Genomic DNA, 16860 nt, shown 5'->3' with positions numbered 1-16860 from the left:
TCTCTTCTTGGTGGGGTCCATAGCCAGCTCTCCTGTTGCTCAGAGATGTGGAGGCAGTTGCTAAGAGACAGCGAAACGTCAGTACCTGGCCCTCGAGGAAAAAAGGGAGCGAAAAAGGGAGAGAGGAGGGGGAGAGAGGAAAGGAAGGCGGAGGGAGGGGAAGACCTGGCGGAAGCCACATACCCCAGCAGCCTCAGCACCAGCTGAGTTTCGGGAAGAAGCATTCAGAGGATTCTGTGAACTTTCTTCTAAGCATCCTCTCTCAGATTCCCCGTTTGAGTAAAAGAAGGGGACCGGCCACCTGGTCCCTCCCGGCACCAGGAACACAGGACAGGAAACCACAGAGGATGCTGCCCCGGGATCCAGGAGCCATGGAGAACGAGAAGCCGGGGGAGGGGAAGTGCCGGGGAGGCAATCTGTTCTGAAGCAGCAAGCGGGATTCCAGGATGAGGGAGGGAGACCCACGTCTGCTGCAGATTGATGGCTGTGTCCTTGGAACAGAGTAAGTGGGCTCCTGAGGGCCTATGGGAGTGCAAGGGGGGATCTTGGGGTTCAGAAAAATGGGTCTGGATAAAGGAGCTGAGTGATTTCCCGGTGGGCGGGATTGAGGCTAGAAGTGCTGGGAGGGGAGGCATTGCCGGACCGAGGGGGTTAGGGAGGACAGGTGAGGACAGCCAGGGGCCACGGAGGATGCGGGGGGCCACAGGGGATGCGGTGGACAGCAGAGCTGAGACACCGGGTATGTCATCGCTCTCTCTGCCTGACCAAATGTGGACGTGGGCTCACGCTGGGGAACAGAGAACAGAGTGGGGTGCTTGTAGAAAGGGGGCTGGGATTAGGGGTGTGCAGGAGGGTGGAACACGGGGCGGGGGGGGCGGACTGGAAAGGGGGTTCTGCAGTACGTGTGCAGAAGGCAGTTGGACAGAAAACTGGGAGGTGTGAGCACAGGGCAGGGCAAAATCTGGGGAGATCACAGGAGAACAATGTGTGTGTGTGTGTGTGTGTGTGTGTGTGAATGAGAGAGAGAGAGAGAGAGAGGAGGGAGAAGGTAAGGGAGGGAGAGGGTGAGAGAGAGAGGGGGGAAGTGCTAACCCTGTTTGAAAGGGGTATGCAAACAGCCAGCCTGGCTGTGTGCCTGTTTTAGGGAGTTGCCCAGGGGTGGGGTGTTTGGTGCTGAGGGGCGAGGCTGGGAGGAGAAGCGAATGCATCTCGCCCAGGACAGAACCCCGGGAGGAGGACAGGCAACCACAGTGTGAGGGTGGGGTCTGAGCCCAGCGCTGCCCACACCTGACACACAGCATGCAGAGAAAATGCTGTGGCTGGTGGCAGAGAAGAAGGGGGCCAGGGAACCTAGGAAGGACAGTAGGGAGGCGAGGGCACTGGAGATCTCTGCCTGAGTGCTTTCCTTGTTGACAGAAGGAATTCTGCCCCCGCCTGCTGAACGCAGAGCTGGGCTGGGAGAGAGGCACTGGCCGGGGAGAAGTCGCCAAAGCGGTCCTAGCTGATCTCCATCCTGCTTCTCCAGGATACATGGCTCTTTCCAGCCTTGGCAGCCGGCAGTGGGTGTCACTCAAGGTCCTCCCCAACCTGGGGGAAGAAGAGCCTCCTTGGGGATTTCAGTAGATTCTGAGGCTGACGACTCGGGCTTTCAGGAGGCCCATGGAGACCCACTCTGCCCCAGGCTCCCTTCCCAAAACACCCACCCCAGGACCCCCTTGGACTCGAACCCCCTGGGCCACCAGAAGAAATGGCTTCTGAGACCTCAAATGCCGGAGACCCACATGCAGCCCTGGCCTCCTAATCAGTCCCAGACTCGGGACGGGGCTCCGGGTTTTTAGATGTGCCAGGACCTTCAACAGGCACAATCTATGTCCTTCACCCCCTCCACCACCTGTCCAACATAATACAAAACAGGAAGCAGCCAGGGGTCATGGGTGAGAGGAACACAGACCCACAGGGACCCTTCCAGGACCTGCTAGCAGCTGGTCCAGCCCTAGCCTCAGTCCCTCACTCTCTCAAGCGTTGATCATCTTTTCAGACCCTGTAGGACCTCGGCTGGATTTATTGCCCCCTCGGCTCCAAAGGGGACTTCCTGTGGATCTCACCTAGGGAGCCCTCTGGTGCTCAGAGGCTCCGGGGAAAGCCATGATACCACGTGCCCAGAAGCCCCACCTTCCGGGGCCCTGGCCCTGATGTAGCTGTTTTCGGAGCCACCGACTCTTGATTCATGAACACAGCCCCGGCCCCAGTGGGCTCCCTTCAGCAGGGCGGTTGCCAGCTGCCTAAGATGGGTGACACCTGGTCCCAGCTGCCCTGGCCTGGGCCCCCCCACCCAGCTGTGCTGCTGGTCTCCCTCCTCTTGGCAGCCGGGGCCATGCGCTCGGAGGCCGGCGCTAGCTGCCCAGTCCTCTGTACGTGCCATAACCAGGTGGTGGATTGCAGCAGCCAACGGCTGTTCTCCGTGCCCCCAGACCTGCCGATGGACACTCGCAACCTCAGCCTGGCCCACAACCGCATCACGGCCGTGCCGCCCGGCTACCTCACGTGCTACATGGAGCTCCGGGTGTTGGATCTGCGTAACAACTCCTTGGTGGAGCTGCCCCCGGGCCTCTTCCTCCACGCCAAGCGCTTGGCACACCTGGATCTGAGCTACAACAACCTCAGCCACGTGCCGGCCGACATGTTCCAAGAAGCCCACGGCCTCGTGCACATCGACCTGAGCCACAACCCGTGGCTGCGCAGGGTGCACCCCCAAGCCTTCCAGGGCCTGGTGCAGCTCCGAGACCTGGACCTCAGCTACGGGGGCCTGGCCTTCCTCAGTCTCGAGGCCCTGGAGGGCCTGCCGGGGCTGGTGACCCTGCAGATCGGCGGCAACCCCTGGGTGTGCGGCTGCACCATGGAGCCCTTGTTGAAGTGGCTGCGGAACCGGATCCAGCGCTGCACGGCGGGTAAGGCGGGAGGGCGGGACTGGGCAGCCACGGGCACAGAGGGGCTTGCCTCCCTGCCAGCAAAGGATCCAAAGAACAGGGAGGGACTGACAGCTCTTAGCACCCGGTGCGTGCCCTGGTCTGGGCTGGCCTCTGTGCACACCAGCCCTGTCCCCCCACAAGTATCATCCGTTGAGTCCTTGCCCTGCTTGCTGGTGCCGTTCGCCAGTGAAACACACACCACCCTTGCATCTGCGGCACTTGGGACCTGCGGAGGCAGACAGATAGTAAACGAGAGTGTGCTGAGCTTTCACCGTGACCTGAGAACTTGGCACGCATTACCTCCCCCCATTTTGGTGACTCCCATTTTGCAGGTGAAGAAACTGAGCTCTAGAACAATGAAAAGACTTGCCCGGGGTCGCTCATTTAGAAAGTAGCAGGGTCGTGGGTAAAACCCAAGTTTATTTGACTTTTAAGCCCTGTTCTACTCTACCAGGCTGCTTTTTAAAGTATTCCAAGTGCTGGAAAAACTCAAAGAAACAGAAACAGGCAAACACTCTTTATTTTAGTACTTACTATCTGCCAGGACTTACTCTTATGCTTTATCCTAAACATATGTCATATTTAGCTCATCTCATCCTCAGAAGAACCATGATGAGATCCCTACACACGCTGTTCTATAGAGAAGGAAACCAAGGCGCAGAGAGGTTCAGTAACTTGCCCAAAGCCACACAGCTGCTAAGTGTTGGAGTCAGCATTCAAACTCTGGCAGTCTGGCCGCCTTCTGGCTATATCCTGAAGAGTCAGGTCCAAAGCTAACAGGAAGAGTCGGGGCCTGAGTTCTGGGCTGGCCAAAGGGCCTTAGCAGAGCTCTGCAAGGTTAAGGCATGGGGTGGGAGCTGAGAAGAAAAATGGATTTGGCAACTTAACCAATCAATCCCAATTGGGGGTGCACTGGGGACCGATGGAGACTGAATCACAGAGGTTGGATGGGCCCTGACCTCACCTGGAGGCAGGCAGTGCTCAGATGCGGCCCCCCGTCACCGGCTCTCTTGTGTGGCAGCACTGAGCCTTGGCATCAGCCCCCCTGCAGTAGAATGACGGGAAATAGCCGGGGGCACCATCTCAGGGGCTTTCCCAGAGCCTGGCTCAGCATGTGTTCCAAAAGAACGATGCTGAATGAGGTAGGAGGGAGAGGAAGACTGAGTGGGGAGCCCAGGACCAAAATAGTTTGGGGGAGGGGTGTGGGTCACGATTCCACTGTTTCTACACAGTTGTGGGAGGAAGTTCTCCGGGACCAAAATAGCTGGGGATGGAGATGGGGCAATGCTAGGGGGCACGAGGGGGAGGCTGCCTAGAGCCATCTCCCCACCTGCTCGCCCCTTGAAGGCTGCAAGCTGTCCCCTCTTTCCTGTGTACTAAGGACAGAAAGGGCACCCTGGAGCACATCTGCCACCACATGCACCTTCCACCTCCTGTGATCTCTGAGGCCCCTGCTCCCCTTCAGAAGAAGCACAGCCTCCTGGGGAGCAGGAGAGAGGTCCAAGATCCCATTTGGGCAGACTCATGACAGTGCAGATGAGGGACCCCAGCCCGAGAGAGGGAAAGTAACTGTCCATTGGCCACTAGGTTCCCCACTCTCCACCGAACAAGCTCTTCAGCACATCACATCCTCCAGGATATTTCCTCTTGGGCGCAAAGAACTTGCCAGCATAGGGAGGACCAGGCAATCATCTTCCTTTTGTCTTCTTTTTGTTCTCTACAATCATCCACGGTTTTTGGACAAATCCCAACAGAGAGGGACAGAAGGGTGCCCTTGGGATATACTCAACCTCAAAACTGGCCCCTTGAATTACCAGAGGGCTTTATCAGCCCTCAGCGTCCCATCCTGAACTCCCCCGGGGTCCTGCCAGTTGTCCTCAGAGCCTCCTCTGCAGGGTCCATACCAATTGCCTTCAGTTTCCCCCACATTCCCTGACTTCACATTGTCTTGCCACCACCCCAGTCATGCACACAATAGACTTTGGAGTTATGCATCTTCTGGTTCTAAGAGGAGAGCCCTTAATGGTTAACTTCAGAAGCCATCTTGTCCTGAGCAGGGTCTGGAGTGCTGTGCATGTGGCCAACAGGGACCCCTCCACGTGCACTGCAGATTGCATCTTCTCCCCCAAACTGACTCCTCATTTCTAAGGAGAATGATGTTAATCCGTTTCTCAAAAGGGGCAATCCAAATCCATCATTTTATTCTTTGCCCTCAAAAACTACAGGATGAATAAGCGTTTATGTACCACCTAATTTAGAAAACTTCTGCATATTGACTCTTAGACAATTTAGGTTGAATTATCCCCTTCTTATGGAGGGAGAGCACGAGAGCCAGAAAGGCAAAAAAACAAAAACAAAAACAAAAACAAAAAAACAAAAAAACGACTTGCCCAAGGTGAGAGCTTGATTAATACTTATACCCTGAGCAAAGGGTTGACGGCCTGCTACAAAGCTGGTGCCTGGCAATGCAGGACAGAGCTTCCAACTGCACACCACTCTTACTTCCAAGGCAGAGTAAAATGAAACCATTGACAACCATGTGTTTGCACAAGTGACCCTGGAAGGGTGAGGTGGGACCATCAGTGATGGAGAGAAAAGTAATCCCATTGAAGGAGAAGCTTCTCCTACAGAAGACTATCTAAAGAATATGACCCTCACTGACCTGTCCAGGGAGACCAGCCTAGGATACTAACAAAAGCACATGTTTACATAGTGCTTATTATCCGCCAAGGATATATTATTTATATATGTTAACTCACTGAGACCTCACTATAATCCTATGTTACAGATAGCATCATTATCGTTATTTTACAGATGAAGAAAGCAAGACACAGAGGGGTTAAGTAATTCACACACAGTCACACTCACACAACTAGTGTGGGGTAGAGAGGGGATTTGAACCCAGATCGATATTTCCAGAGTCCATACTCATAACCCTATACTCTACATCCCTGGAAAGCCACATGGGATAGTAGAAAAGACCCAATGCTTTCAAGTTGGACAGAGTCATTCATCCACACATCCACTTAACAAAGTTTCATTGAGCACTTACAGGGACAGGACCCTGTTCAGTGACTAGGAACACCACGGGAAGAACTTATATTCACGGAGGAGGAGACAGATAATAAAGAAACAGTGAGACAAGATAAATACAATGGAGAAAAAGTAAGCAGAGCAGGAAAGTAGAGAAAGCCCAGAGAGAGGTGGTATGGAGTTACTATGTTATATAGAATCATAAAGGAAAGGCTCATTAGTAAGGTGATACTTGAACAAAATCCCAAAGGAATAAGGGACTGAGCTGTGCCAAGATTCAGGGGAGAAGCACTCCCACACAGGACAAATGCAAAGGCACACCCTCTCCACCCTGAAAAGGGATGTACTCAGGGTGATGGAAGAATGATCAAAATGTGTGTGTGGATGGAGCAAAGTGAACAAGGAGCAGAGGGAAAGAAGAGTCCTTGTAGCTCACAGTGAGGAACTTGGCTTTCATTCCATGGGAAGATAAGAAGTCAGGGGACGGTTTCAAGAACAGAGTAGTACATGATAGGACTTCGGGTGTCAAAGATACTCAGCCAACTGCATCAAGATGGTTTAAAGGCAGAAGCCCAGAAACTAGTTAGGAAGCTACTGTAAGAGATGAAAATGTCACAAGACAGCGGTAGATCTACCATCAGTAGTGACTATTGGACTTCAGGCAAGTGACTAAACTCTCTGAGCAGTGATCTCCACAACTTTAAAAACAGGTATAAAATATTTGATTCAAGGGTTGTTGAGGAGAGTAAAGAAGGTAAGTAAAATGTTTGACACATAGAAACTCAATAAAAGGACTCAACTTCTCTTGGGGGGAGGGGGGTGGTGGGAGACTCTCCATTCCACTCACTCTCCTCATCTTTCCTGGGTTCTGTGTTGCAGATTCTCAACTGGCTGAGTGCCGGGGGCCCCCTGAAGTTGAGGGTGCCCCACTCTTCTCCCTCACTGAGGAGAGCTTCAAGGCCTGCCACCTGACTCTGACCCTGGATGATTATCTCTTCATTGCATTTGTGGGCTTCGTGGTCTCCATTGCCTCCGTGGTCACCAACTTCCTCCTGGGCATCACAGCCAACTGCTGCCACCGTTGGAGCAAAGCCAGTGAAGAGGAAGAGATTTGACGTGGGTGCCTAACATCTCTCATGCTGCTGGCCACCACTGCTTCTGACCACTGGACACTGCTCACTCTGGCTCCACGGTACCCTGGCCACTTCATGACCCAAGCAAGGTCAGGAAACCACCTTTGTGCGAGCCTCGACTGTGGGCCAGACACTGTGCCAAATGGAAATGTCAGATGACTCTAACCTAGCCCCTGCCCTCTAGGCTCTTACCTCTAATAGAAGAGAGAGATTCAAAAACTATTCCCTATAAGACAATTTGTCAGCACTCTGAGCACATAGTTCTGAAAGCCCAGAGGAGGGATCATCAATTGTGCCTAGGAAAGTCTAAGAGAATTACAAGAATGGAGGCAATTTGCAAACAGAGTTATCAAAAAATGTCTGCTTTGTCAAGTAGACAAAGAAAAGGGGACATAAGCAAATGATGGAGGCCAAAATATGCATGGTGTGTTGAGAACGGTGACCAATCCCCGTGACTTAAGTGTATAGAGCAGACGCGGCACAGGACCAAAATTTCCCTCTGACACCCAATCTTTCCGCTCCTGGAGTTGCCCAACACTGCCTCCTGAAGAAGGGAATACCCCCATGCCAGCCTCCTAGGTCTCCTGCCAGGAGCTACGAGGTGAGACCACCTCATATTTGACTGCCTCCCAAACTAAGTCCACCAAATGCAGCCTGCAAGTGAGGTCCCATGTACCGAGCTGAGGGTGGACACTTTCGGTGTCCTTTCTCCTACCCTTGTCTCCTGCCTCTCACTTGAGCTTCAGCTTCAGAAGAGGAAAGCAGGAGGTCCAGCAATTGGGTAGCAAGAGTCTTGGCACCCTGGAACTCCTAATCTTGTGACTGTTCTTGCCACGGTGCTCCCACCAAAGGATCTCATCAAGAAAGTGCACTGTAGCACGAGGGTAGCCAGGACTGAAGGAATAGAAGGCCACCACAGTTGTGACCGTAGGAGGATTTGCTCTTTCTTCTGAGCAATTCACCCATTTAAGCATCAGGGTATGAGAGCTATTAATTAATTACCAAGCAGTTGCCAGTGTCGGGCACTGTGATAAGCTCTCTCCACAGACAATTCATTTTAATGCATACAACAATCTTCTGAGGTAAGCATTGTTGTTCCCATTGTACAGATGAGGAAATAAAGGTTCAGAGAGCATTCAAAGTCACATGTTGCTTAACAAGCAAAATAAAGTCTGTGTTCTTTCTACCCAATCCAAGCTGAGGAACATCACAGTTCCCTCTGAAGTTATATAAGTTTAAATTCGAGTAGTGCTGATGAATAAGTGCTCCCAACAAGGGCCAGGCACTCTTCGGGGCACTTTTAAATTTATTGACTTATTTATTTCAATTCTCACAGCAACACTGCCTGGTGGTTTTTATTATTCCCATTTTGTAGATGAATTAAGTGTAGAGAAATGAGTATCTTACCCAAACTTATCCAGGTACACTCTAGAAGGAAGGTGATAGGCAGCTCTATTCAGGGAAACTGTCTAATCAGTCTGTCAAAAATCAAGTAACTTGATGTGTGAAGCTCTATTGTCACCATTGTTGCCGTCATCTCCAACTTTGCCATCAGCTTCGTCGGCTTCCACCCTGTTCTTGTTCAGCACTGGACAGCTCCTAAAATGCTGTGGCGTCATTCTTGACTTTTCACAACCCATTACTCCTATTTTACATATTGGAAAATAGAGACTCAAGAGCAGATGTGACTTGCAAAAGCAGTAAAGCTGGGACTCAACTCCAACTCGGTTCTCTCTTCAGCTTTCCCAGGTGTTTGGGAAAGAGAATGCCCAGGATGGCTGGGTAGTAGGGCCCTCGGATTCAGCAGCCATGAACGTCCAGTATGTCAGCTAAATAAAAGGTAGTAAAACCCAGCTCCTTCACGGATTTAGATGTTCTCACAGTAGAGCAATTTGAGCCTCTGAAACACAGGAGCAGCACAAATAGCACAGGAATAGGAGTCATCTGCCTTGCAACGTGCAAATAACACATTAGAACTGGTGGCCTTGGTGGAAATCATGCAAAAAAGAAGTTCTTTGGGAAACGAGAGATGAAGCTGTGCTAACCCCTCCTACTCAAGCCTTGCTGTGTTGTGTTGCAAGAGATACAATGGTTGCAGGAGAGATGGGGTGAGAACTTCAGCAGGACAGAGGAGGACATTAAGGCACAGTCCAACATGTTGGTAAGGCTGGCCAGGATGAAGGTTAAAAACAGGGGCTTTCTACCTAGCCCTCAGCTCCAACAATTTTGCATCGTCCCATCCTCCTAGGAAAGGAATAAAGAGAAATAACATGTCATCTTCCAAGAAGTCTTCCCTTACTCATGCTTCCTTGAGCTAGTCAACCAAAAGAGCACCCAGAAACTTTGCTGGACCTGGGGTACTTGAACCTCGTGTCTCACAACATCTGAGCAAGGCCCCCACTCCTGTGACATCTGGAGCAGAACTGTGCCTGCTCTCTTCTTCCACTATGCCCAAGGACAGATGGACTGGGGCTGCTCTTTACCAATCAAGCTAGTAGCCTAATGTACTTGGGGTGAAACTTTTAGAAATAATAGTCTTGACACAAATAGTTAAACCTCCCATAGAGGGGCACCATATACATCTATTATAATCTCCTAGAGACTCTTATTTGCTGAAATATAGTTAATATATTTTAAGATATGTACCTTTTTTGCATAGAACTAGAACCAAACAAGATTCCAAATGCCCCTTGAATTCAAATGTCCTTTCTAATGAGATTATTTGGTCCCCGTTAATGGCACACCTTTCTGAGTAGGATACATGGCTTTTAAAGAACAGATTCCTCTCCAGCTACTAGAAGGTCCCCAGTTAACTAAAGCACAATGATAAAACTCCCCTACCGCCAAGGAATTCCATTTCTCCCACCACCATCTTGCACAGGCAATCAGAAGCAAGCTTCTAGAAGCACACTTCTCTGGAGGTAATCTAACTGCCCAGTTGGAAATGTTCGCACAACCCTTCTGACCAAGAAACCATGATGGTATCCCTACAAGTCTTGAATAAGTTTTTCCAGACTAGTTAACACGTAAATGTTGTGGTATCTTTGAGTCCATGTGTCTGTTCATGAGGTTCCATATATGTTGGGTATCTACTGATACGGGGACAACTTCTCTGGAACTTGAGTTCATTTCCCTGACATTACTCAACCATCTCTTTGTTGCATCACTTGATACACTAATATGGAATCCCATTAGGGCTGGGTTAGGTATAGCTGCTCAGAAAAATATAAAAAGAGAAAAATATGTGGCTGAGGCAGCCCAGCCACAGCCTGACTGCTTCCTTCTGTTCTCTATCTCTCAGAGATTTGTCCTCATCACAGAATCTTCCTTCATGCTGGGTCTGAGGATATCAAAGTTTAACTAACCAACAGAGCTGTGACGGTCAAAGTCTGGGCCATGAAAATTGTTTTTTAGAAAAGACCCCAATCTGCACCACACCACTCTGGACCAGTTGCTTCTGGTCACCCTCAGACAATCTCTCATCTGTTTCTCCATTCCTTTAGGGATTACCAGGGAATCCTGCAAAAATAGGTCCCCAGAGTTGCTACAGTTTGCTAGCTCCTCTCAAGGAAGATGGCATATGGAATTTGAACAAACCAAGAGAGGCATTTCTCTTCAACCATCAGGAAAGACCTACAACCTCCATTTTCCTTGTAGATGTCTTTGTTGATATTGCTCTGACATTCTTTTAAGCTCTGGAAAAGTATAAGGAGACATCTTTGCTCATCCCTCAGAAGAAAATTTTCCCAAAGCTAGAGAAACTTGTCTGCTCTACCCACCTCAGAAGGAGGCAAAAGGGAAGCGAAGGAGGCAAATTGCAAGGTCTTGTGTAAATCACCGCCATGTTTGCCACAGCTTTGGATAGAGAGCTCTGGATCCACTGAGCTCTCAGTTTTTCTAAGCACTGTCCTGTGGAATGCTGATGTCTGGGGGTGGGAGGGTTAGGGAGGGGTGGGGAAGGGGAAGATGCCAACCTTTGTATGGAGATGATTTTATAACCATGCACTTTTGTAACTGTGAAGAATTTTTCATAAATGTACATTAATAATAAAGAGTGTATAGTTTAACAAATTTTCTAAGGAGTTGTGAAGAGGAGGGAGAGGGAGGGAGGCAGGGAAAGAAAAAAAGAAAAAGAGGAACTAGGCAGAATCAAGAGAATGTGTGCCAAAATATACACACAAAAGGTCTATGGGGAGGGAGTAGATGGGAATAATTAGGAGATGTGCCAACCATGGAGGGGCATGTGTGGGAGTAGAAGGAACATCACAGAAGCATATTTCTACCAGGCAAAAAAGAATATGTGTGTGTCTGTATGCACACACCCCTGTGTGTAGGCATATTTTGGTGCCTGAAATTACACAAAGAAGAGAGCATATGTCTTATACATGTTGGTGTTTGCAGCTTGGGTCAACTATAAAACACGCCAAGGCAAGTGGGTGTGCCTACCTAATTAGCATCACTAAGGAGCATGTGCCAGGGAGATGGCCCACACCAGCTGTGTGCCCATAAAGACCCTAGCTCAGGCATACAGGTAAATCAGGCATTTAAATGCATGGTGTAAGGGTTGAATGATGATATCACTGATATAGGTTCAGTTTCTGTTCTCATAGGCTAATAGAGAAGGGAAAGGATTCTTAACCACTTGGATCTTGCAAATGTTACCTACACACCATTGGAAATGAGATGGTTGGATAGTGTACCCTGGGAAAAGGGACAGAAAAGAGGAGTAAAGTGTACTTTTATAAGGACAATGGCAGCCATTTTTTACTTAACACTCTAAAGAGGAAGTGGCTCTGAGCAGGAAGTTGATCCAAGCAGGAAGTGAATCTGAGGGAGAAGTGGATCCAAGCAGGAAATGGCTCGAGGCAGGAAGTGGTTCCTTCCACCAATAGGGATTTTCACCTTTCTGTATTCCCCCCACTCCAACTGCCACAGGGTATGGACAAATATTGCATTCAGAGAGTAAAGCCACTAACAGGAACACACATACTGACTCAGAACACTCAGACAAAAAGACAAAGAACATGCCCAGCCATAAGCAATATTTTCCAAAGTAGATTGGAGAGATGCAAAACCTTTCTCTTAAAATTAAGTACTTAATAGAGCCTATACTGAACAAGTACAAAATCAAACACAAGGGTCATGAAATAAGCAGATATCTCACAGAAGTCCAGAATTTGTATAATTTCTTCAGTGCTGTCCCTAGTGCCAAGCATATACTTAGCAATCTATGATGTCAACAACAATGATAAAATAAATTTATTGAGTACATACTATGTGTCAGATGCTGTGCTGATCACTGATATACATGGATTGATTCACTTAATTCTCACAACAACCCAAGATAAGTAGTATTATTATACCTATTTACAGATAAGTGAACTGAGGCTCAGACATGCTAATATGTGTCTAAGATCACACAGCTAGTAAGTAGTAGATCTGGGTTTAGGCATTCAGTAATCCCTGGGGACTAACTGACTTTAGGGGACAAAAACACCGTAAGACATAGAGAAAATCCAGTCTCAATCAGAAGTGAGCTTTAGCCACAGAGATCCTCTAAAATTATCTGGTGAAAGAAAATTGGAGGTAATAGGTAACACCAAAACATATCTTGTATTTTTAATTGCATGTATCTTTGATTGCTGCATTAGTCAATGCTAATTGTGATAACAGGTGATCCCAAAACCTCAAAAGAAGAAAGGTTTGTTTTCTAGATTATTTAATTTAATGAAGCCTTATCTCTTGCTCATATCACATCCCAATGCATATAAAGTGTTCTGCCCCACATGGGTTATTCCTTCCTTCCAGTGGCTCCAGCATCCCTGAGGCCACAGAGCTTCCACTGCATCCTCTGCAATGGGGATCTCAAGGGAGATTTTGGAGGGGTTAAGCTGGACGTATTGTACATAATTCCAGCCATATTTCACTGGCCTGAACTCGGTCCCATGGCTTCATTTAACTTCAAAGGAGTACACTAGTAGGTACCAAGAATCAAAGGAAACAAGGTTAGATAAACCCCACCAGTCTCTAACACCATCTGCTCTCCCTATCACCTATCTCCCTATCACCGTTTCCACATCCAGCTCAGAGCTCAGGATCAGCAATTTTGCGATACTTTCCACTGGGCCTTTTTGTGGTCTGGTGTCCATGCACTAAAAAGGAAAGTTACCTCCCACCCACTAACACCTACCAAATATACGACGGTGGCCCAAGGACAGCTTAACGGAAGATGCAAATCTTTGGAACGTGGGAAACAAAAACTCACAGCTGTCACATTCCATAGCAATTCTGAAATCCTGGTGGGAGAGCATTATGAAGGCCTCAGATCAAATTGCTTTATTAGTCGCTGGTTCTGCTTTCTGCTAAGAACTTCTTTGTCAGTCATTCTCTGTAGCTTCTGACTCTTCCTCTTGGAGAATCTCCCTTTTCCATTATCTACCATGGCCATATCTAAAGTGGGTACTGGGGAGCATGCACTCTTTGGGGCTTGCCCATCTTCTTCAACCAGCCTCCCGTTGACTTAGGTCTCAGTGGTCAAAATGGTCAAATTTTTGAATCCATGTTCATAGTTTCTTAGCAATTTACCTCTTACATTGGTAGGCCTTTATTCTATTTGCTTCAACTAACTTCCAGGTTTCAGCACACACAAAAGTTCTTTCCTAAAGATGTTTGCAAGCCCATCATGATTCCTTGCTTTCCCTTCCTCTTCTGTGGTGACCTCTCTTTTAATGGCAACCTTTGAATTATCTGAAACAATAGATAAGAACATTCATATTCTTAATTGTTTCGCCTTGGCCAAGTTACTTAAACTGAAAAATTTTAGTGGGCCTTGTTGCTGAAAGTTTTTTTCAATTTTATCTCTTATCACATAGGCCTAGAAACAGTTTTTCCAATTTAATCTCTTATCTTTTAAGTCTAGAAATAGTTACCCTTTCCAATTTTTTAATGCTCCAAATTTTTTATTCTTTCTCTTCCTTTTCATTTCAACTTACAAACTGCTTTAAAGTTACTTAAAAACCTTACAGACCTGACTTGGATCAATTTGGACTGAGACCAAAAGTGTTTGAAGCACACAGACAATAATGCAACATGAACTCATAATAGGAATGAGCCTCCCCATTGAAATGGTCATCGTGATGACAGGTAAGGGAACTGTGAAAAAATATGACCAAGTTAAAGAGCTGGCCTATGGATTCAGAGTTCAGAATGTCTACCAGAAATCTTTGCTGTAGGACAGGTTTGCTGTTGGAGGGATAACAGGGAGTGATGGGAAAGAGCTATTGCCCATGGTGGTTAAGAGACTATCCTCTTTCTGTTACTGGTCATTACCCCTAACCCACTCACCATGGAGAGCAGAGATCATAGTTTTAAAAAGCCCCTATGAGGGGCACCTGGGTGGCTCAATTGGTCAAGTGTCCAATTCAATTTTGGCTCAGGTCATGATCTCCCAGCTTGTGAGTTTGAGCTCCACATCGGGTTCCATGCTGACAATGTGGAAGCTGCTGGGATTCTCTCTCTCTCTCCCCCTCTCTCTCTGCCCCTCCCCTGCTTGTGCTCTCTCTATCTCAAAATAAATAATCTTGTTAAAAAATAAAATAAAATAATTAGCCACTACAAAAGTGTTGTATAAAGAAAAACTATTATCCAATGTGTTCTCCCCTGCTTTACACTTAGCTCACAGAATCATTTGGGAGTACACAGCATGGAGTTCTAGAAAATATGTAACATGGCTGATTTTTACAACACGGAGGGTTCTTTCCTCTTTTTTTTTTTTAATTTACTTATTTAAATTCAAGTTAATTAGTGTACAGCATAGTATTGGTTTCAGGAGTAGAACCCAGTGATTCATCTCTTCAACATAACACCCCATGCTCATCCCAACAAGTACCCTCTTTAATACCCAATCCCCCCACCCACATCCCCTCCAGCAACCCTCAGTTTGTTCTCTGTATTCAAGAGTCTCTTATGCTTTGCCTCCCTCTATGTTTTTATCTTATTTTTCCTTCACTTCCCCTATGTTCATCTGTTTTGTTTCTTAAATTCCACGTATGAGTTAAATCATATGATATTTGTCTTTTCCTGACTGGCTTATTTCATTTAGCGTAATACCCTCTAGTTCCATACACGTTGCTGTAAATGTCAAGATTTTATTCTTTTTCATCACCGAGTAGTATTCCATTGTATATGTACCACATATTCTTTATCCATTAGTCAGTCGATGGATATTTGGGATCTTTCCATAATTTGGCTATCATTGATAGCGTTGCTATAAACATTGGGGTACATGTGCCCCTTTGAAGCAGCATTTTTGTATCCTTTGGATAAACACCTAGTACTACAATTGCTGGGTCATAAGGTAGTTCTATTTCTAGTTTTTTGAGGAACCTCCATACTGTTTTCCAGAGTGGCTGCACTAGTTTGCATTCCCACCAGCAGTGCAAAAGAGATCCTCTTTCTCCACATCCTCGCCAACATTTGTTGTTGCCTGATTTGTTAATGTGTGCCATTCCGACTGGTGTGAGGTGGTATCTCATGGTGGTTTTAATTTGTATTTCCCTGATGATGAGTGATGTTGAGCATTTTTTCATGTGTCAGTTGGCCATCTGGATGTCTTCTTTGGAGAAGTGTCTGTTCATGTCTTTTGCCCATTTCTTCACTGGATTATTTGTTTTTTGGGTGTTGGCTTTGATAAGTTCTTTATAGATTTTGGATACTAACCATTTATCTGATGTGTCATTTGCAAATATCTTCTCATAAGTTCTATTTCTATAGCTGAGCCAGCATTCAAAAGAGGTCCCTATATACATAAATAAAAAGCCCAAGCTATGGAAGTAGTTGATATAAGACTTTTAGCTGGTCAAGAGTTAGAGTCCCATATAAAGGAGCAGTTTACACTTTCATTCATTCAAAAATATTGATCGCACATCTCCATGTGCTAGGCACATGTTTCACATGCTGGGTATATGGTAATGAACAAGATAAAGTCCCTGCCCCTTGGTGCCTACTCTCTATATGGGGGTGGGGGTGGGAGGAGTTAGATCCAATGATAAACAAAAATAAATAAATAATTCCAGATAGTGGCAATTGTTACAAAGAGAATAAAGCAGGAAGAGGGTTGGGGGATGAGGGTCCAGAAAAAGTGGGTCCAGATCAGATAGGTCCTAATGGACCCTGGTCAGACTTCATATTTAATGTAAATGCCATGGTGAACCATTGGAGGGTTTTAAGCAAGGGAATAACATGCTCTGATTACATTTTCAAAGGCTATTCTGGATGTTATGTGGGTAATGTTCAACAGTTGGGAAAGAATGTAAGCTAGGAACCAGGAAGGGGCCTCCTAAGTAGGCCTGGTTGGAAGGTGTTCTAAGGGATACCAGTGTTGGTGATAGACAAGGAGACAAGTTAAGGATAGATTTTAGAGGCAGAGCCAGTGGGATTTGATGATGTACTGGATATGAGGAGAGAGAACAAAAGAAGAATCAAGAATAACTCCTCATCTTTTTTTTTTTCCTTCAGCTATAGCTATGCTCAGCAAGACCCAAGTAGCAGAAAGGCTGTCTTAATTCTATGAAAAAAAAGAATACCAACAGTCAACAACCAGTAAATCAGAAAACCCTGATGAGTAAGTTGGAAGGAGGAGGGAGGAAGCAGATATACAAACAGATTCATAATGTCAGGAAACAGTCCAAACCTAAGAGCCCAGAGACAGAGTTAAAAAAAAAAAA

At 47.1% G+C, this 16860-nt stretch overlaps 1 protein-coding gene across 2 annotated transcripts; it reads left to right on the top strand.

Annotated features, from left to right (window-relative positions):
* Positions 1-309: 309 nt before the first annotated feature.
* On the top strand, positions 310-11067 carry LRRC55 (leucine rich repeat containing 55). Of its 2 annotated transcripts, none has more exons than XM_053899700.1 (3): positions 310-502; positions 1526-2948; positions 6882-11067. In XM_053899700.1, the coding sequence occupies exons 2-3, from the start codon at positions 2228-2230 to the stop codon at positions 7115-7117; spliced, it is 957 nt and encodes a 318-aa protein (XP_053755675.1). In that variant the 5' UTR covers positions 310-502; positions 1526-2227; the 3' UTR covers positions 7118-11067. The 2 variants fall into 2 exon arrangements, with proteins under 2 accessions (XP_053755675.1, XP_053755674.1); XM_053899699.1 differs by having other exon boundaries at positions 1417-2948.
* Positions 11068-16860: the final 5793 nt, after the last annotated feature.

Source organism: Panthera pardus, unplaced genomic scaffold (assembly GCF_024362965.1).
Source record: "Panthera pardus isolate Hobbes unplaced genomic scaffold, ASM2436296v1 HiC_scaffold_12, whole genome shotgun sequence".
NCBI lineage: Eukaryota > Metazoa > Chordata > Mammalia > Carnivora > Felidae > Panthera > Panthera pardus.
The sequence above is the reverse complement of the archived record's forward strand: the minus strand, read 5'-3'. Positions and strand labels throughout refer to the sequence as shown.

Bases quoted from the DNA above. Each gene is read 5' to 3' on its own strand.
- LRRC55 (XM_053899700.1), top strand. From the start codon at position 2,228: ATGAACACAGCCCCGGCCCCAGTGGGCTCCCTTCAGCAGGGCGGTTGC. The intron at 2,949-6,881 runs GTAAGGCGGGAG...TCTGTGTTGCAG, and splicing joins GATCCAGCGCTGCACGGCGG to ATTCTCAACTGGCTGAGTGC.